Genomic DNA, 20,902 nt, shown 5'->3' with positions numbered 1-20,902 from the left:
GATCCGCCCGCCTCGGCCTCCAAAGTGCTGGGATTACAGGCGTGAGCCACCGCGCCCGGCTGCCCAGGCTGGTCTTGAACTCCTGAGCTCAAGCAATCTACCTGCCTCAGCCTCCCAAAGTGTTGGGATTACAGGTGTAAGCCACTGCGCCTGGCCTCAACGGTATTACTTTTGCAGTGTACAGTGAAGGAGACTTCATTTATTTCTATAATGTAAATAATTAAAGACAAGGCAATATTGTAGATACCAGTGAAGCTCAAAATCTATAGGGCAAATCCATATTATATAAATATTTACGGTATGAGTATATTCAAACAAATTTGAAGCTAAATTTGTTTTGTATTTCATAAAACTACTCAATGATATAAATGACATGAAGAAATGTATACAGGGATGCCACTGCGTGCTGCTAACTAGCATAGGATCGATCATAGCAGAACAATTTTTCACAAAGAATACATGTGATGTTATGCTATACAGATAATTTATTCAATATACATTTATCAAGTATCTAATATGTGCCAGGCACTGCATTAGATACTGTGGATACAATGGCCTTTGTCCTCATAGAAATTACAGTTTTGTTGAGGAGAGACACATTACCATGATGACCATAATCATATATAGGTAAAACTGCAATTGTTACAAACACTCTAAGGAGAGGTATGTGGATAAATCATAAACTATGATAGGAAGATTTGGCCCCATCTGGGAGACTGGATAAGATCTGAAGAATGTGTAGGATTTTACTAAACAAAATGAGAAGGGAAAATTATTCCAGATAGGAGGAACAACAGATACAAAGTGCCTGTAGTAGGAAACCATAAGACTAGCCCAGAGGACAGAAAAAAGGCATGAATGAATAGAGAATAGGGAGCAAAAGAGAACATGATACAAGACGTAGCCAGGAGAAGGAAGGGTGGTGCCATACCGTGCTGGACCTTACAGGCCACATGTTCATCCTAAAGCAATTGTGAAGAAATTGAAAGGTTTTAAGAAGGACAAGTAACATAATCAGATTTGTGTTTTAAAACATTACCCTAGATGCATTATAGGGGACAAATTTGAGTGGGTGCAGGTGGACCAGAGAGGAGGTTACTGCAGCAGATTAAATGAAATATAATAGAAGTTTAGACTAGGTGGTGGTAGGAGAAATGGAGAGATGTGAAATGATCTGAAAACTAATCAGGAAAACAGGAATAGGGCTTGGTAACGGACTGCATATATGGGGCAAAAGAAGAAAGCATTCAAATCAATAAATGTTTATTAAACATTCACTATGTGCCAGTCAGTGTTCTAGGTAAACAGGATACATAGGTAACAACAACAAAGAACCCTGCCCTAGTGGAGTTTTCATTCTAGCAGGTAGAAATACACAACAAACAATAATATGATAAATAAGTAAATCATACAGTATATTAGAAAGTAATAAAAGCAACAGAAAAAAATAGAGCAGGGTAAGGAATATTAGGAGTAGGGGAGATTGGCAGGTTGCAGGGTTTTTTTGTTTTGTTTTTTTTTTTTTTGAGACGGAGTCTTGCTCTGTCCCCCAAGCTGGAGTGCAGTGGCATGATGTTGGCTCACTGCAAGCTCTGCCTCCCGGGATCATGCCATTCTCCTGCCTCAGCCTCCTGAGTAGCTGGGACTACAGGCGCCCGCCACCGCGCCCGGCTCATTTTTTGTATTTTTAGTAGAGACAGGGTTTCACCGTGGTCTTGATCTCCTGACCTTGTGATCCACCCGCCTCGGCCTCCCAAAGTGCTGGGATTACAGGCGTGAGCCACCGCGCCCGGCCTGCAGTTTCAAATAGAGTGGTCAACTTAAGCATCAGGGGTGATGTTGGAAAAAAGATTTGAATAAGGTAATAGGATTAGCCCAGCACATACTGTAGGGAAGAACATTTCTAGGCAGAAGGAACAACCACTAGAAAGGTCTCAGCACAGTATGGCCAGTATGTGTAAAGAACAGCAAGTTGGACAGTGTGGGTAAAGTAGGGTAAGTGAGAAGAAAGAGTATCAGAGTGGTAAAAAGGAAGCTCTGTAGGCCATTATAAGGATGCTGGCTTTTCTGCTGAGTGAAAGGGACATGACCTAATAGGCTTTTAAAAAGATTATTCTGGCTGTCATCTTGAGAACAGACTTCAGGAAGACAGGAACGCTTGTTGGAGACTGTTGCAATAATCCACCCAAAAGATCACAGTGCTTAGACCACAGTGGTTAACACTGGAGCTAATGAAAAATGGTCAAATTCTGGGTATCGGAAGCTCTCTGAACCTTTACTGGTTTAGGGTATTTCCCCAAAAAGGAGACCCCACAGTATCTGCAGACAAACTAGATGTGGGTTTTAAGAAGAGTAAAAGATAACTGCCCAAGAATTATGGCCTGAGCAAGTGGAAGGACAGAAATGCCATAGACCAAGATAAAGAAGGTTACAAATGACACAGGCTTAGACATGAGGAACAAGTATTCAATTTGGGACGTGTTGGGATTGAGATGTCCACCAAACATTCTAGCTGAGATAACAAATTCATGCATGGATATGTGAATCTTGCATTAAGGAGAGAGGGTTACATATATTTGGGAGTCACTGGCCAATACAGCTGAAAGATAAGTTCACCAAGGAAGTGAATGTAGAGAAAAAACCTAAATTTCATGTCACCCCCAACAACAGGAGGTCAAGAAATGAAACCAACAAGTAAACTGCAGAAGAATGATCAGTAAGGGCTGGGCACTGTGGTTCATGCCTGTAAATCCCAGCACTTTGGGAGGCCTAACCAGGATGATCGCTTGAGCCCAGGAGTTTGAGATCAGCCCTGACAACAGAGCAAGACCTCATCTCTCCAAAATATTAGCCAGTCATGGTGGCGTGCGTCTGTAGACCCAGCTACTCAGGAGTCTGAGGCAGGAGGATCGCTTAAGCCTGGGAGGTCCAGGGTGCAATGAGCTGTGGGGGGTGACAGAGTGAGACCCTGTCTCAAAAAAAAAAAATTAAATTACAAAGTAAAAAATAAAAAAAGGATGACCAGGAAGATGGAGAGCAGCAAAACTGAGAGTATGGTATCCTGGAAGCCAAATTAATAAAGCATATCAAGGTTTCTGGTTTACACTACTGGAAGCATGGAGGTACCCATCACCAAAATAGGGAAATCCTGGAAGAGTATCTTGTTTGTGAAGGTAAAGATAAGGAGTTTGGCTCAGATATGCTGAGGTACATAATCAACATTGAGTAAATGAAGGAACAGTAAGCTGTAATTTTAAAAGCCTGAGTCTGGTCTCTATTCTTTGTTTGCTCTGTGACGTAAGTTGTCATTATCATCCTGAGGCTCAGTTTTCTTTCCTATGACATGGAAGTAATATTTATACGAGTGACCACAAATGGTTGCTGTGTGGATCAAATGTGGTAATTTAAGAAAAAAACTTCAAATCCCTATGAAGATATAAGAAAAAGTCACAGAATACAGAAAATTGTAGGAATTCTAAGAAACAAAAGTTATATTTAATCCTTATAAGGGAGAAAAGAACAGAGAAAACTAAATCAGGCCCATAAGGAACCATTCACCTTGTACCTTTAGCTGAGTCCTGTGGAATTCCTGCTTTATTTCAAAGGTAACAAACCCTTCTTGTTTTTAATCTTTTCCTCAAACACCTCTTCAACTTCCTAACCCAACTGAAACTTGGCTTATCTCTGAAGACACCACTTACCTTGACACCCGTCATAACGACCTATTATCCTCCAAACATGCCTTAAATGTTAAGATTTCCGTATTTTTGCTCATATGTTATTTCCTTTACCTGGAATTTCCTTTCCCCATTTCATTCTCTATCCAAATTCCAACTATCCACAAGGAACTGCAAGGCCATCAGCATTATGAAGGCTACCATGGTTCCGCACAACTGAATGAAACCTCTTCTTCTTTTTCTAAAGACAAGTCTCACTCTATTGCCCAGGAGGCAGTGTAGTGACACCATCGTGGCCCACTGTGGCCTCAACCTCCTGGGCTCAAGGGATCTTCATGCTTCAGTCTCCCAAATAGCTGGGACTATAGGCGTGTACCACCATACCCAGCTAATTTTTTTTTTGTAGAGATGAGGTCTCCCTATGTTACCCTGGCTGGTGTCAAACCCCTAGGTTCAGTCCTGCCTCAGCCTTCCAAAGTGCTGGGATTAACAGGAGTAAGCCACTGCGCCAGGCTGAACCTCTTTTTAGAACCACCACAGCACAAAACGTGTATCTGCCACGTCCCCCACTTCTCTCTAGTTGGTATTACACATTTTGCATAAAAGTCTTCTATTTCTAAATAGGCTTCAAGTCAGGTTCATCTTTCTACCAGCTGGTGCTCTTAAAATATTTACTGTGAACATGGACTTAATGAGCTTGACGTGTTGAAATTATTTCTAATGTGTTGTCATACTCACATTTTTTACTCTGTTTTTCCACTTCTGCCTTCAGTCTCTTGTACTTGTCTGTTCTGTAAACCAGGACCCAGGTTATGCCTAAAACATTAAAAGCAACATGTTAATAGAGAAATGACTGGAACGATCACAGCAAACTATTAGAGGTTACTGTTGGAGAAGGAGGGATTCCAACTTTTTGCTTTGTATTTACCCATAGTTAACTTTTTTCAAAGGCTAATACAACTGACTCTTCAGCCAAAACAACAGTAACATGATGTGAAGGTGTCTCCACAATTACACAAGTGAAATCTACCTGAGACCAAAGAAAACTCGGCAATCGACTCCACACTCCCCTCCCGCTCCTGTTCACGAGTTGCCCAGAGATCCCCTGGAGTACAGTAGATGAGCGTCTCTAGCAAGTAAGGCTCGCGATCTTTCCCCTGGAGGCACAAGGGACCCCGGGGCCCTTCCTCCCGGGGACTGATCAAACGTCTGAGAAATAGCCGCTCTCACCTTCTGCGAGCAAAGCCGTGCACACAGAGATAAAAACGATGAGGAGAGTGTCTGCGAACATAGTGCTCATCTCGCACCTTCGTCCCTGCACTCCCACCCGCCAGGGGGAAAGCGCTCTAGAGCCAGTAAAAGTGAAGCGAAAACGGCTTCCGTAGAGTCCACCACCACCGAGTAACAGACCAACTCTGACAGCCCGAAGACAGCACTTCCGCTTCCGGGGCACAGCACCGGAAAGGCTCGTGTCTGAGAACGGTGTGGCCACGAGAATCTAGAGGAAACGAACCCGCAAGTCACTGGAGCTGAAGCCTGGTACTCAGGCCGAATCTCGCGAGAATTAGAACTATTTCAGACCCAGAGCAGGATAGCGGCGGCGGCGAACTTTGCCCGGTAGTTTTTACTGATTGGGGTGCTGGCGCGCGCCTTTTTCTTGGCCAGAATCCAGTAATTGGGATAGTCTTGGCTTCCACCTCAGCCGCACTTCTGTGATCGTAATATTAGTTTAGCTTGGGTTTGCCGTGAAGTAAGAAGTCTGACTTCCGCAAACGTACTGAACGCCTGGGTGTAGGTGCCAGGGCAAGGACGTGCAGCTGGGGCCGCGAAATGAGTTAGTTGTGGGCCGCTGGCCTCAAGGAGCGAATGTCAGCGCGAGGAGAAGCAGCTTGTGCATACGCTTTGATAAGGGTTTTAATAGAGGTATTACCACAGTGCTACGTGACACGGTTGAGAGGTTGGTCAGAAGAAACTAACGAAAAGAATTGAATTAGTGCCTTAGGGGAGTAGGAGTGCTTTTGGAGAAAGCAAAGGACTTTCTAGGCAAAGTGGAAGTCAAAGCATGGATGCCTGAAAATTCATAGTGTGATAGTGCAGTGAGTAAGTAATGTGTCTAGAGAAGGGGTCATAAATCCAGATGCCTAGATTAGCGAGAGAATATAAATTACGTTATGCAAGCTGAGCCTAAAAAAATGGTGGAAGGTACTATGATGGATAAGGGAGCATTAAGTTCATCTGAAAGGAGAATTTGATACCCAAATCCAACGCATTTCTCTAGGAGAATGAGCACCCAGTTTCTGAGATGACTTCGTTTCTCAGGAAAATCCAGAAATCCTGGGTTTTATGTGAAACTTCAATATACATGCTGGTAACTAATTAAATTTTTAAAATGCCTCAGCAGCGTGGTTTCAGCCATTGTAGACGGTTTCAGCTTTTTCAGACTGGGGTGTGTGTGTGAGAGAGAGAGAGTGAGTGAGAAAACCTGGAAGCTGGCGCCGGGCGCGGTGGCTTACGCCTGTAATCCCAGCACTTTGGGAGGCCGAGGCGGGCGGATCACAAGGTCAGGAGATCGAGACCATCCTGGCTAACACGGTGAAACCCTGTCTCTACTAAAAATACAAAAAATTAGACGGGCGTGGTGGCGGGCACCTGTAGTCCCAGCTACTCGGGAGGCTGAGGCAGTAGAGTGGCGTGAACCCAGAGGCGGAGCTTGCAGTGAGTTGAAATGGCACCACTGCACTCCAGCCTGAACGACAGTTCGAGACTCCGTCTCAAAAAAAAAAAACAAAACCTGGAAGCTGGCTGAGCTGTATCCTCTTGTACTTCCTATCATTGGTGGGTTTTGTTTTTTGTTTTTTGTTTTTTTGAGATGGAGTTTCACTCTTGTTGCCCAGGCTGGAGTGCAGTAGCACAGTCTCGGCTCACTGCAACCTCTGCCTCCAGGTTCAAGCGATTCTCCTGCCTCAGCCTCCCGAGTAGCTGGCACTACAGGCACCCACCTCCACACTCCGCTAATTTTTGTATTTTCAGTAGAGAGGGGGTTTCGCCATGTTGGCCCAGTTGGTCTTGAACTCCTGACCTCAGATCCACCCACCTCGGCCTCCCAAAGTGCTGGGAATACAGACGTGAGCCACCGCGCCCAGCCCTCATTGGTTCTTTTAAACCCTACTGTACTTAACTATGTAATTCTCCTAAACACTACTTTTGACCTTTTTTTAGCTTTATGTGCATTTCTTGTCTCCTAGGCTTAGCAGCAGAGACCCTATCTTCTTTTTAAGAAATATTATTGAGCTTCTATTGTATGTCAAGAACAGTGGTAAGCACTGTAGGGTCAAAAGGATGGTTAAGAGAATATTCCTGACTTCCAAGGGCCCAGGGAGATTATACAATATAATAAGATTATAGGTATTATAGAGATTCTTATAACGTTGAGGAGAACAAGATGTGTTCTTCCTGGGGAGTTGGAAAGGTTTCAAAAAGATCATATTTGAGCTAGACGTTGATTTGAGCAGTTCAGACAAGGATAGATTTTTATTCACCTTTGTATCACCCAGGGTAAGTACTGAGATAACAGTAAGAGCATGATCTTGGAAATCGACCTGATTTTAAATTCTGGCTCTGCCAGTTACTTGACAGCAATCCTAGAACCTGTTGTTTAGCATCTTTGAGCCTTAAAGATGGTGGTAGCATCAGCTGCATAAAATTGTTATGAAGATTGAATGAGGAAGAGTATATTATAAAGCATTTCAAGCAGTGCTTGGCACACACAATTCATCAAATTCGACATGCTATTCATTGTAAGATGCATCATTATTTTACTACTAAAAAGGAAAAAATAATTAAACCATGACACACCGTTGATTGTAAGATGAATCCCATTCAGAGATGTTAAAATATGAACAAATAAGAAAATATGAAATATATTAATAAACAGTTAAGTTATTCCTGTGTAAATGTTTGCAGCCATGGACTGCTAGGATACACTTCTAGGGTCATGATGTCATGACACTATGCCCCTTGTTTAAGAACAGTGCTAGAGACAAGTTCAGATAATATCTTTTCTAGATTCAACTAGTTTTCTTTGTCATATTCCCAAATTCTCTAAGCTCTCAGTTGTACTATCTAATTTTTAGATTTCAAAGTTTTCCCCATGAGGACCGCTCTCCCAAAGCTCATGACCTCCTCCGGTCTCTAGTACAATAGCAAGACTTTTGTCCTGGGACTTAATTTTACTATTCTCTTGAACCCACATGTTTTTTCTAGTTTATACTTGATGTTGTGGTACATCTTCAAGTAACTTTCTGTGAAAGGTGAATGGGAGCTAAGCCTGTTCTTATGTTATTAGTAGAATTAGTAATAATAATATTGTTGTTGCTTTGGGGTTTTGTGTTGTAGAGACAGGGTCTCTGTTGCCCAGGCTGGGTCTCAAACTCTGGGGCTCAAAGCATTCCTCCTGCTTCAGCCTCCCAACGTGTTAGGATTACAGGAATGAGCCACCATGCCCAGCCAATACTGTGCTTCATTTATTTTTATTTATTTATTTAGTTAGTTAGTTATTTTATTTTTGAGATGGGATCTCACTCTGTCGCCCAGGCTGGAGTGCAGTGGCACAATTTTAGTTCACTGCAATCTCCACCTCCTGAGTTCAAGCAATTCTCCTGCCTTAGGCTCCTGAGTAGCTGGGTTTACAGGCATGCACCGCCACACCCAGCTAATTTTTGTATTTTTAGTAGAGGCAGGGTTTCAACTTTTTGGCCAGGCTGGTCTTGATCTCCTGACCTCAGGTGATTCATCCACCTCGGTCTCCCAAAGTGCTTGGATTACAGGCATGAGCCACCATGCCCGGCCCAATACTGTTCTTTAAATACACAGTACTAAGCTAGGTATTGTAAAAGACTGTAAGAGAATTATAAATCCCTGCTTACACTCAGGTTTGAAACAATATGAACTTTACCTTTCAATTTTAGTCCCACTACATGTAAGCTACCTTATTTTTAGCAAGTTATTTAATTTATCTGAGCCTCATTGTTTTAAATCTGTAAAGTATAAGTACAAATATCTACCTTCAAGAACTACTGTGAGGTTTTTATAGGGTTGAGAACAAAGTTCTGGAGTCAGACTACCTGTCTTCAAATCCTGGCTTCTCCATTTAACTAGATGTGCAGTTTCAGGCAAATTACTTCACTATACCATGCCTTGGTTTTTCTGGAGTGTAAAATGTCATAATAGTATGTAAATTTAAAGGATTTTATTTTTTTTTAAGTATGTAAGGAAAGTGTTTAGAAGGTCCATGGTCTGTCTGTTCTTGTTACATGGCCAGTAACACATTACTGTTATGTTCTTTTTACTGGCTATATTCAACCACTGAGCACATAATACTTGAACTAATTTTCTTTTTTTATTCATTTTCCCTGGGCTCATTTCTTCAGTAGCTTCAGTTACCATTTATCTGCTGATAATGCATAAAATCTTATCTGAGCCCAAGTTCTTTCCAGTTTCAGGCCTAATAGTTAGCCGCCCACTGAAAATTTCCATTTGGATATACCAAAATCAATCTGTTGTGTTCTTTTCCCCAAACTGCAATATTCCCTTATTCTCTTAATGAGTAGCACCACCATCTAACTGGTTTTCAAGCCAAAAATAAGGGAACTATCCTCAGTAACTCCCTCTTTATCTCACATGTTTACTTTGCAAGTTTCATAGATTTCCCCCTTTTCATATCTTTTTTTCACATCTTTCAGTCCCCTCTAGTACACCTCAATTCAGTTCGTCATTATCTCCACTTGTATTACAGCTTTCTAACTGGTCTCCACTTGTATACCCAATTCTGTCCCCTTCAGGCCATTCTTCTCATTTAGGCAGTAGTGATCTTTGTCAAATACAAAGATGACTGAGTGTGGAAGATTGGGAAGAAGAAGGAGTTAGGGGCAGCTCCCAAACTTTTTTCTTGGATACCTGAACAAATTCATATCAGAAAACAGGAAAGGAATCAGGTTTTTATGAGAAGATTTCTTTCCCACTGGGCTAGTAGGACTAGATGAAGACCTTCAGAAACCCTGGGCACTGAGAAGATCATGAGGTCTCTTCCCAAATATAATTAAAATACTAAGGTGAAATATATTTTTAATTATTATTTTTGAAATCTTATTTTTTCTAAATGTTTTCCCTCTGAGTCCATGTGTGTATGCCCTAAATACATGTTTCATCTGCTGGTTGGATAATCCTGTACTGTTGTGTTTTTTTTTTAGAGACAGGGTCTTGCTGTGTCATCCAGTCTGGAATGCAGTGACTCGATCATAGCTCACTATGACCTTGAACTCCCAGGCTAAAGCAGTCCTCAAGCAATCCTTCCACCTCAGCCTCCTGAGTAGCTAGGAGTAGCTGATTAGTGTGTGCAACCACGCCCAGCTAATTTGTGTATGTGTGTGCATGTGTGTGCATGTGTGTGCACGTGCATAGAGCTATGGGTCTCACTATGTTGCTTAGGCTAGTCTTGAACTCCTGTCAAGCAGTCTTCCTGCCTTGACCTCTCAAAGCAGTGGGATTATAGGTGTGAGCCACTGTTCCTGGCTGAGCACTGTTTCTTTAGGACAGAGACTGTGTTCATTGTTGCATCTTCAGCTTTTGGAACATGGTCAAGGACAGAGAAGTTGCACAATTTGTATTTATTGAATGAACGAATGATACCTTTGGGAGAGAAGATAGTGGGTTGGAGAAATATCTTGAAAGAATTGGAAATTTTAGGTAGACCTTGAAGAAAAGGTGAAATTCAATTAGGACACAAGCAGTGATTAAAAGCATTGAGTTGGGAACAAAGTGGTAGGATGTGGGAGTTAGTGTGTAGTAAAAACAACTAAAATATAGAAAGAGATTATATATTTGATAGAAATAGGATTGACTAAAGTGAATCCAGGTTGTATCTGTAAGAGGTCCATGGTTGAACTTTATTTTTTTTGTTTTTGAGACAGGGTCTCACTCTGTTATCTAGGCTGGAGTACAGTGGCATGATCTCAGCTCACTACAGCCTCCGCCTCCCAGTTTCAATTGATTCTCCTGCCTCAGCCTCCCATGCAGGGATTACAGGCCTGCACCACCACACCTGGCTAATTTTCGTATTTTTAGTAGAGACGGGGTTTCACCATGTTGGCCAGGCTGGTCTTGAACTCCTGACCTCAAGTGATCCACCCACCTCGGCCTTCCAGAGTGCTGGGATTACAGGCCTGAGCCACTGTGCCCAGCCAACTTTATTTATTTTTGAGAAGGGGTCTTGTTCTGTCGCCTAGGCTGGAGTGCAGTGGTGCAATCATGGCTCGCTGCAGCCTTGGCCTCCCACCTCAGTCTCCTGAGTAGCTGGGACTACAGGTGTGCACCACCACACCCGGCTAATTTTTGTATTTTTTGTAGAGATGGTGTTTAGCCATCTTACCCAAGCTGGTCTCAAACTCCTGGCCTCAAGTTATCCACCCATCTGGGCCTCCTACAGTGCTGGGATTACAGGGATGAGACACCATGCCCAGACTAATGGTTGAACTTCAGGAGAGCCATACATCTTCTCCTGATAATGCATGCAAAACTTCATGTGTGCATTTTTTTCTGAGTTGAAGTTTTGTAGTATTCATCCAATTCTCAAAGGTGTTTATAAACCAATAAAGGTTAAGAATCATTTATGTTGTGCATTTGAAAGACTAATAGAAAGGCTTAAGATTAATGCTGTAGCAAATTAGTCTTCAAAAACTTTCTACTACAGCACTCATTAGGAACAGAAGAGAGGGAATGAGACCCTAAGATTTAGAGATGAAGTCTGAAACTTAGGACTTTATATTTATCCTAACATCCTATGTAAATGTTACTATTATGGCACTGGTATTAATGCTTCCTTATAAAAAGATATTCCACCTCATCAGTGATCAGGGAACCATATTTGGGACCAGTCTGTTCAATGGGCAAAAATTAAAGAGGCCATCATATTGGAAAGGAAGAGGTAAAATGATTTGTTTACAGACAATATGATGTTTTATGTACAAAACCCTAGAGATTGCACCCAAAAAACCCTGTTAGAACTAAAAAACAAAGTTGCAGGATGTAAAATCACACAAAATTTAGTTGCATTTCAATGTAAAATTTAAAAAGGAAATTTTAAAATTCCATTTACAATAACATCAAAACTAAAATACTTATGAATAAATTTAACCAAAGAGGCAAAAAACTTGTATACTGAAAACTATAAATGTTGCTGGAAGAAATTAAAGATACACAAATAAGTAGAATGATGCACTGTGTTCATAGATTGAAACACTTAATCTTAAAATGTTAATACTACTCAAAGTGATCTACAGATTCATTATGTAATCCCTGTCAAACTCCCACTGACGTTTTTCAGAAATAGAAAAATTCATCCTAAAATTTATATGAAAACTCAAAGTACCCCAAATAGCCAAAACAATTTTGCAAGAGAACAGAGCTGAAGGTCTCACACTTCTTGATTTCAAAATTTAACTATAAAGCTACAGTAATCAAAACACTGTAGTTGGGCGGGTGTGGTGGCTTACACCTGTAATCCCAGCACTTTGGGAGGCTGAGGTGGGCAGATCACGAGGTCAGGAGATCGAGACCATCCTGACTAATGTAGTGAAACCCCGTCTCTACTGAAAATACAAAAAAAAAAATAGCCGGGCGTGGTGGCAGGCACCTGTAGTCCCAGCTATTCGGGAGGCTGAGGCAGGAGAATGGCGTGAACCTGGGAGGCAGAGCTTGCAGTGAGCTGAGATGACACCACTGCACTCCAGCCTGGGCAACAGAGCGAGACTCCATCTCAAAAAAAAAAAAAAAAAAAAAAAAAAAAACACCACTGTAGTCCTGGCATAAAGACAGACATATAAAATAAAGAACCCAGAAATAAATCCTCACATATATGATCAATTGATTTTTGACAAGGCTGTCAAGACCAGTCAATCAATGGAGAAAGGATATCCAGTTTTCCCCATTTCTACATGTGGAAATCCAGTTTTCCCAATACCATTTATTGAAAAGATAATCTAAATGATAAATCTAAATATCTAAAAAATAAATAAAAGATATATGATCTAAAAATATCCAGTTTTTTTGGCCACGTGCAGTGGCTCACACCTGTAATCCTAACACTTTGGGAGGCTGAGATGGGTAGATCACTTGAGGTCAGGAGTTCAAGACCAGCCTGGCCAACATGGTGAAACCCTATCTCTACTATAAATGCAAAAATTAGCTGGGTATGGTAGCGGGCACCAGTAATCCCAGCTACTCAAGAGGCAGAGGCTCGAGAATCGCTTGAATCCAGGAGGTGGAGGTTGCAGTGAGCGAAGATCATGCCACTGCACTCCAATCTGGGTGACAGAGCAAGACTCTGATTCAAAAAAAAAAAAAAAAAGATATCCAGTTTCCCAACACCATTTATCTTTTCAATAAATGGTGAATTTTGCACGTGGATAATCCAGTTTTCCCAAGATTTATCTTTAAGATAGCCACAGGCAAAATTAACTCAAAATGGATCAAAGACTTAAATGGAAGTGCTAAAACTCTTAGAAGAAATCGGGAAAACCTTCATGACATTGGATTTGGCAATGATTTATTGAATATAACAGCAAAAGCAAAGGCAACAAAAATAAATTGGACTTTATCAAAGTTAAAAATTTTTATTCATCACAGGATACAACAGAGCAAAAAGGCAACTCATGGAATGGGAGAAATATTTACAAAGCATTTATCTGGTAAGGGATTAAAATCCATTATAAAAACATTTTAAAATCCTTCAACTTACTAAAAAAAAAAATTCAAAAATGGGCAAAGGATTTAATCAAAGGTTTCTCCAAAGAAGATAAACAAATGGCCAATAAGCCCATGAAAAGATGGTCAACTTAACTAATTAGGGAGTTGCAAATCAAACCACTTCACACTCATTAGGATGGCAATTATTAAAAAAACAAAACAGGGCCAGCTCAGGGGCTCACACTTGTAATCCCAGCACTTTGGGAGACCGAGGTGGGTGGATCACGAGGTCAGGAGTTCAAGACCAGCCTGACCAATGTGGTGAAACCCTGTCTCTACTAAAAATACAGAAATTATCTGGGTGTGGTGGCATGTGCCTATAATCCTAGCTTCTCAGGAGGCTGAGGCAGGAGAATGGCTTGAACCCCGGAGGCTGAGGTTGCAGTTAGCCGAGATCATACCACCGCACTCCAGCCTGGGCAACAGACTGAGACTCTGTCTCAGAAAAACAACAACAACAACAACAAAAACAAGTATTAGTGAAGAAGTGAAGAAAGTCAACCCCTTGTGCATTGCTGGGGTAAATGTAAAAATGATACAGTCAGGATGGAAAATCAGTATGATTGTTCCTCAAAAAATTAAACATAAGGTCAGGCACAGTGGTTCACGCTTATAATCCCAGCATGTAGGGAGGTTGAGGCAGGTGGAGCGCGTGAGCCCAGAAGTTTTTGATCACCCTGGGCAACATGGCAAAACCCTGTCTCTACCAAAAATACAAAAATTAGCCAGGTGTAATAATACATGCCTGTAGTCCCAGCTACTCAGGAGGCTGAGGTGGGAGGATCACCTGTGCCCAGGAGGTTGAGGCTGCAGTGAGCCATGAGGATGTCACTGCACTAAATAAAGAATTACTATAGGATCCAGCAATTCCACTTCCAGGTATCTACCCTAAAGAACTGAAAGCAGGGACTTCAACAGATATTTGTATATCTATGTTCATGGCAGCATTATTCACAGTAGCCAAAAGGTATCCCAAGTGTCCACCAATGGATGAATGGATAAAAGAATATTCTTGAAACCATATTCTTGAAACCTTAAAAACCTGAGCTAGTTTTTCAAGTTAACTTTGGAATGCCCTTGGCCGAGAGAAGGGTTCCATTCTGGTGGCTGTGGGGTGGAGGGCAGGGGGTGGTTGTGCTTATAATTTTATTTTTGGTTTACACAGGTATCTAAAGTAGTCATATACATTGGGACAAAAAATGGGGTATCATTCTGCCTTGAGAAATTCTGACATGTGTTATAACATGGATGAACTTTGAAGATACGCTAAGTGAGATAAGCTAGCCACAAAAGAACAAATAGTGTATGATTTCTGTAATATCAGGTGTAAACTAAAAGTATCCAAGACAGATCTCAATCCATTTAGGAAGTTTATTTTGCCCGGGTTAAGGATGTGCCTGTGATACAGCCTCAAGTGGTCCCAAGGTGGTGGGGGTACAACTTGCTTTTATACATTTTAGAGAGTCATGAGACATCAATCAATACATGTAAGATGTACATTGGTTTGGTCTGGAAAGGCAGGACAACTTGAAACTGGGGCTTCCAGGTCATAGGTAGATTTTAAAATTTTCTGATCAGCAATTGGTTGAAAGAGTTATCAATAGAAAGGAGTGTCTCAGTTACAGTAAGAGGTTGTGGAGACAAAGGTTTTATCATGCAGATTAAGTCTCCAAGTGGCAGGCTTCAGAGAGAATAGACTGTAAATGTTTCGTATCAGACTTTAAGAGTCTGTTCTATCAGTAACTCCAAAAGAGAGCAGGGTATAATTAGGCATATCCAGCTCCCCACTCCCATAATCACCTGAGCTAGTTTTTCAAGTTAACTTTGGAATGCCCTTGGCTGAGAGAAGGGTTCCATTCTGATGGCTGTGGGGGGCGGGGGGCAGGGGGCGGTGGTGCTTATAATTTTATTTTTGGTTTACACAGGTATCCAGAGTAGTCATATACATTGGGACAAAAAAATAGAATGGTGGTTTCTTAGGCTGGAGGAGGGGAGAATGGAGAGTTATTTTTAGATACAGATGGATTTATTTTTTTTTTTTTGAGATGGCATCTCAGTGTCGCCTAGGCTGGAGTGCAGTGGTGCAATCTCGGCTCACTGCAACCTCTACTTACTGGGTTCTCCCACCTCAGCTTCCCAAGTAGCTGGGATTACAGGCATGAGCCACCACACCCAGCTAGTTTTTATATTTTTAGTAGAGACAGGGTTTCACCATGTTGACCAGGCTGGTCATGAACTGCTGACCTCCTGTGATCTGCCCGCCTCGGCCTCCCAAAGTGTTGGGATTACAGGCGTGAGCCACTGCGCCCGGCCTAGATACAGAATTTCAGTTGAGGAAGATAAGTTCTGGAAATGGATGGTGGTAATGATTGTATAGCAGTGTGCATGTACAGAATGTCTCTGAACTATATACTTAAAAATGTTTAAAATGGTAAACCTGATATATATATATGTGTGTGTGTGTGTGTATATATGTTAAAGAAATGTTTAAAGTTGGCCCATATCTGGAGGATACAGATTATCACAATATCTTAATCATTGCTGGTAGGAGTGTAAATTGGTACAGCCCTTTTGGAACAATTTGGCATTATCCTGTAAAGATAAACATTTGCATGCCCTTTGACCTGCCATTTTGTTCCTAGGCATATACATAAAAGAAACTTTTTTTTTCTTTTTTTGAGACAGAGTTTGCTCTGTTGTCTAAGCTTGAATAAAGTGGTGCAATCACAGCTCATTGCCTCCTTGATCTTCGGGCCTCCAGCTATCCTCCCACTTTACCCTGCTAGTAGCTGGGACTACAGGTGCATGCCACCATGCCCAGCGAATTTTTTTGTGGGGGGGGGTAGAGGCAGGGTTTCACTATTGTATTAGTTCGTTTTTATGCTGCTGATAAAGACATACCCAAAACTAGAAACGAAAACAGGTTTAATTGGACTTGCAGTTCCACATGGCTGGGGAGACCTCAGAAACTCAGCAGGAGGGCCGGGCGCGGTGGCTCACGCCTGTAATCCCAGCACTTTGGGAGGCCGAGGCGGGCGGATCACAAGGTCAGGAGATCGAGACCACGGTGAAACCCCGTCTCTACTAAAAATACAAAAAAAAAATTAGCCGGGCGTGGTGGCGGGCGCCTGTAGTCCCAGCTACTCAGGAGGCTGAGGCAGGAGAATGGCATGAACCCGGGAGGCGGAGCTTGCAGTGAGCCGAGATCGCGCCACTGCACTCCAGCCTGGGCGACAGAGCGAGACTCCGTCTCAAAAAAAAAAAAAAAAGAAAAGAAACTCAGCAGGAGACAAAAAGCACTTCTTTTTTTTTGTTTTTTTGAGACAGAGTCTCGCTTTGTCACCAGGCTGGAGTGCAGTGGCGTGATCTCGGCTCACTGCAACCTCGGCCTCCTGGGTTCAAGCAATTCTTCTGCCTCAGCTTTCCGAGGAGCTGGGACTACAGGCACACGCCACCATGCCCAGCTAATTTTTGTATTTTTAGTAGAGACAAGGTTTCACCATGATGGCCAGGCTAGTCTCGATCTCCTGACCTTGTGGTCTGCTCACCTCAGCCTCCCAAAGTGCTGATTACAGGCGTGAGCCATCGCACCCGGCCAAGAGCACTTCTTACATGGCAGCGGCAAGAGAAAAATGAGGAAGAAGTAAAAGTGGAAACTCCTGATAAAACTATCAGATCTCGTGAGACTTATTCACTATCACGAGAATAGCACAGAAAAGACTTGCCCCCATGATTCAATTACCTCCCCTTGGGTCCCTCCCACAACACGGAGGAAATCTGGGAGATACAATTCAAGTTGAGATTTGGGTGGGGACACAGCCAAACCATATTAACTATCTTGCCCAAGCTGGTCTTTTTTTTTTTTTTTTTTTTTGAGACGGAGTCTCGCTGTGTCTCCCAGGCTGGAGTGCAGTGGCGTGATCTCGGCTCACTGCAAGCTCCGCCTCCCGGGTTCACGCCATTCTCCCGCCTCAGCCTCCCAAGTAGCTGAGACTACAGGCGCCCGCCACCACGCCCGGCTAGTTTTTTGTATTTTTAGTAGAGACGGGGTTTCACCATGTTAGCCAGGATAGTCTCGATCTCCTGACCTCGTGATCCACCCGCCTCGGCCTCCCAAAGTGCTGGGATTACAGGCTTGAGCCACCGCGCCCGGCCCCAAGCTGGTCTTGAACTCCTGGGCTGAAGTGATCCTCCTGCCTTAGCCTCCCAAAGTGCTGGGATTACAGGAATGAGCCACTGTGCCCAGTTCAAAAAAACTTTTTAACAAGTATCAGGTCGCGCATACAAGAGTGTTCATGTGAGCACTCTTTATAATACCAAAACCTGAAAACAACCCAAATGCCCACTAACAGGCAAGGGAATAGACAAATTAATTAGAAGCTCCTGGAGGACGGGGACCACCTCTACAAAAAATAAAAAATCTGTACCCATCTCACACAGTGTCCCAGGGCCCTGCGGGGCAGTGGAGGTGCACCTGTAAATAAATAAGGCTATATTTATATCCACTCCAAGTGAATGTACCATAATTATATGCCATAATGTGGATTAATCCTATCAATATAGTATTAAGTGAAAAGCATATGTCCTTAAAGATTACATATAAAGTCAATAACATCTAAACACCCCTGCCCCACAAAAAAATCCACTGTTTTTGAATATATTCACATTAAAAGGGAAAACCAGAGAATGATGATTTCAGTAGTGTTACCTTGGAATAAGGAAGAAGCTGGGTGATACAACTGAAGATCAAAGAGGTGAACATGAATGGAAATTCATTTCCTAGTTTTCATGTTGGTGGTAATGTCATGGGTATTTGTTGTATTACTTTAAATGAATAATGAATGAATGAATGAATGAATGAATGGAGGGTCTTGAATGCAACAACAATGAGAATGTGTCATGAACCAAGAATAATGATGTATCTAATTCTATGCATCTGAGCTCAAAATTTTTTTCGTTTTTACTTTCTGTATCTGATATAAATAAGGGGAAAGATGGTGGGGGAGGAGTGATGTTTTAAATTACTCATCATCAAATAAAATGGATACTCTGGAAAAATGTGTCACATTTCTCCTGTGGTTTCTAGTACCCTCTGACCAACTGCCACTTTTGCCTGGGCATTTAAGCATCCCAATTTTAGGAGATTGGTGATAGTGGAAAGTCAGTGAAACATCTTAAGCTTGTATAAGAATTTTGCAAAACAAACAGTGTTTCTTTAAAAAAAAAATTAGTTTGGAAGCCTTATATCAGATAGATTCATTTGGGAGAGAAATCACATTCAGGGAAACCAACTATTAGGCTGTCACCATAACACAATTTTTAATGAGGAATCCCTTGACCAAGTAAGTAGTATCAGCAGAAATTAAGAAGAAAGAGCAAATCCAAGAGCATTGGTGGTTCATAGAATTAAAGATATCGTGGTTCTTAGAATTAAACAAGATGTGCCAGTTATAAACAAACAAAATAATTAAAAGATGAAGTGAATAAGAGAATACATCAACAAGTCTAAGGTTTCTATCAGGGGCATTTCAAGATCTTATATGACCTTACACAAGTCTCTTTAGAAAAAGAATACATAATTAGGAGTCAAAATTAGGTACAAAAGTAAATATTTATTTAGAAGGGGCTAATGCAAATGAGCAGCCCACTCATTTGTTTAATTTTAACAAATGTCTGAAGTTTCATGTTATTAACTTCATGGTAAATTTGTCTCTGGATTTTAACCTGATACTGTGACAAGCCTACCATAGAGTGGTTGGGAAGACCTCCTTCACTGGGAAAGGAAAATATAAAAACTTCAGTTTGACTAAACTTTCATGATCTTAGAGTCAGAAAGAGGTCTTAGAAAATGCATAAATACCTAAATAAATCCACATTCCTTTTCTCATGCATGAGTTGAGGCAGTCTTAATAGAAGCCTAAAATCTGAGGTGACCTTGCACATTACAAATACACACTGTCGTGCTTACTGGATATTCCCATGATACATTGTTGGCCAATAATCCACTTTTGCTCACTGTTTAAACTCTTACCTTTCACCTTAGTGATTTACTCTGCTGCCAAAAAGACACTGATTTTATTCACACAGAAACACAAATACCATAAGCAACACTGTTGAATGTTCAGAGCTTCAGGTCCCTGACTCTAGGCCTTTTCAGGAGCTCCATCTCAAATTGACCTACACATCTATCACAGGGCCTGTTCTATAATGGATACTCAAAAATATTTGCGAAAGAGATGAAATGCATGCTCTGTATATGAAAGCACAGGAGACCAGGCACAGTGGCTCCTGCCTGCAATCCCAGCAGTTTCGGAGGCTGAGGCAGGTGGATTATTTGAGGCCAGGAGTTTGAAACCAGCCTGGGCAACAAGATGAAACCTCGTCTCTACTAAAAATACAAAAATTAGCAGGGCATGGGGGTGGGTGACTGTAATCCCAGCTACTTGGGAAGCTGAGGAACAAGAATCGCTTGAACCCGGGAGGCGGAGGTTGCAGCGAACCAAGATCAAGCAACTGCACTCCAGCCTGAGCAACAGAGTGAGACTGTCTTGTAAGAAGGAAGGGAGGGAGGAAGGAAGGGAGGGAGAAGAGGGAGGGAGGGAGGGAGGGAGGGAGGGAGGAAGGAAGGAAGGAAGGAAGGAAGGAAGGAAGGAAGGAAGGAAGGAAGGAAGGAAGGAAGGAAGGAAGGAAGGGCAGGGAGGGAGGGAGGAAAGGAAGGAAGGGGAATTTTTCACTTTCTCTTAGTGTGGTACAGATAACGTATGCTTTCCCAGTTAGAGGGAAATGACTCTAAAAGGCTAGCCAAACTTCTTTCATTCACTTCAATATGATTCTCTCTTTTTTCTGTGGTCTGTTCTCAGTGTTCTCTCTTGAACCCCATGGGAATCATTTTTTTCATGTGTTCTGAACATGGAGAAAGGTCAATTGACTAATTCAGATAAAACCTCCTGAAGTGACAATACCATAACGATCTTACCTCAATGTGAGGCCTGATCTTCAACTTTGAAAGTTTAGAAAATTCATTATATGGGTTCATATGATAGTGATCAGCCTCCAAATTTAATTGAAAGAAAGTGACTTTATCAATGGCATTAAGACTAATGCTTACCACATAGTAGGTGCTCAGTAACTGTTGGTTAAATTAATGACTAAAAGAAGAGACAATTACATGAAAGTTGGTTGGAGATAACAGATACTTTAGTATATACATAGAGGACTTTTGAAAAGCTGGAAAAATAGGTCAAACTTTGAATTGCAGATAAACACAAATCCAAACTTTATTCAGAAGACAGTAGGAATGGGGCCTTTGAAGATTTTAGAGCCAAAAGAAGTGACATGATCAAAGTGGCGCCTTAGGAAAATTAATTTGGCAGTACAATTCAGGATGGATGGCAGGTTAGCAGACTATTATTGAAGTATAGGCA

At 41.8% G+C, this 20,902-nt stretch overlaps 1 protein-coding gene across 1 annotated transcript in view; it reads right to left on the bottom strand.

The window, feature by feature from the left end:
* TMCO1 (transmembrane and coiled-coil domains 1) overlaps nt 1-20,902 on the bottom strand; it is a 168,430-nt gene that overhangs the window by 35,392 nt on the left and 112,136 nt on the right. Inside the window, exons 2-3 of the mRNA XM_050768808.1 lie at nt 4,908-5,130; nt 4,416-4,493 (exon numbers count right to left, since the gene is read on the bottom strand). Of these exons, the coding sequence (XP_050624765.1) occupies nt 4,416-4,493; nt 4,908-4,977 (148 nt within the window). The 5' untranslated portion in view covers nt 4,978-5,130. The remainder of the gene's footprint in view (nt 1-4,415; nt 4,494-4,907; nt 5,131-20,902) is intronic.

Source organism: Macaca thibetana, chromosome 1 (assembly GCF_024542745.1).
Source record: "Macaca thibetana thibetana isolate TM-01 chromosome 1, ASM2454274v1, whole genome shotgun sequence".
Classification (NCBI taxonomy): Eukaryota; Metazoa; Chordata; class Mammalia; order Primates; family Cercopithecidae; genus Macaca; species Macaca thibetana.
This window is presented reverse-complemented; position numbering and strand designations above follow the sequence as displayed.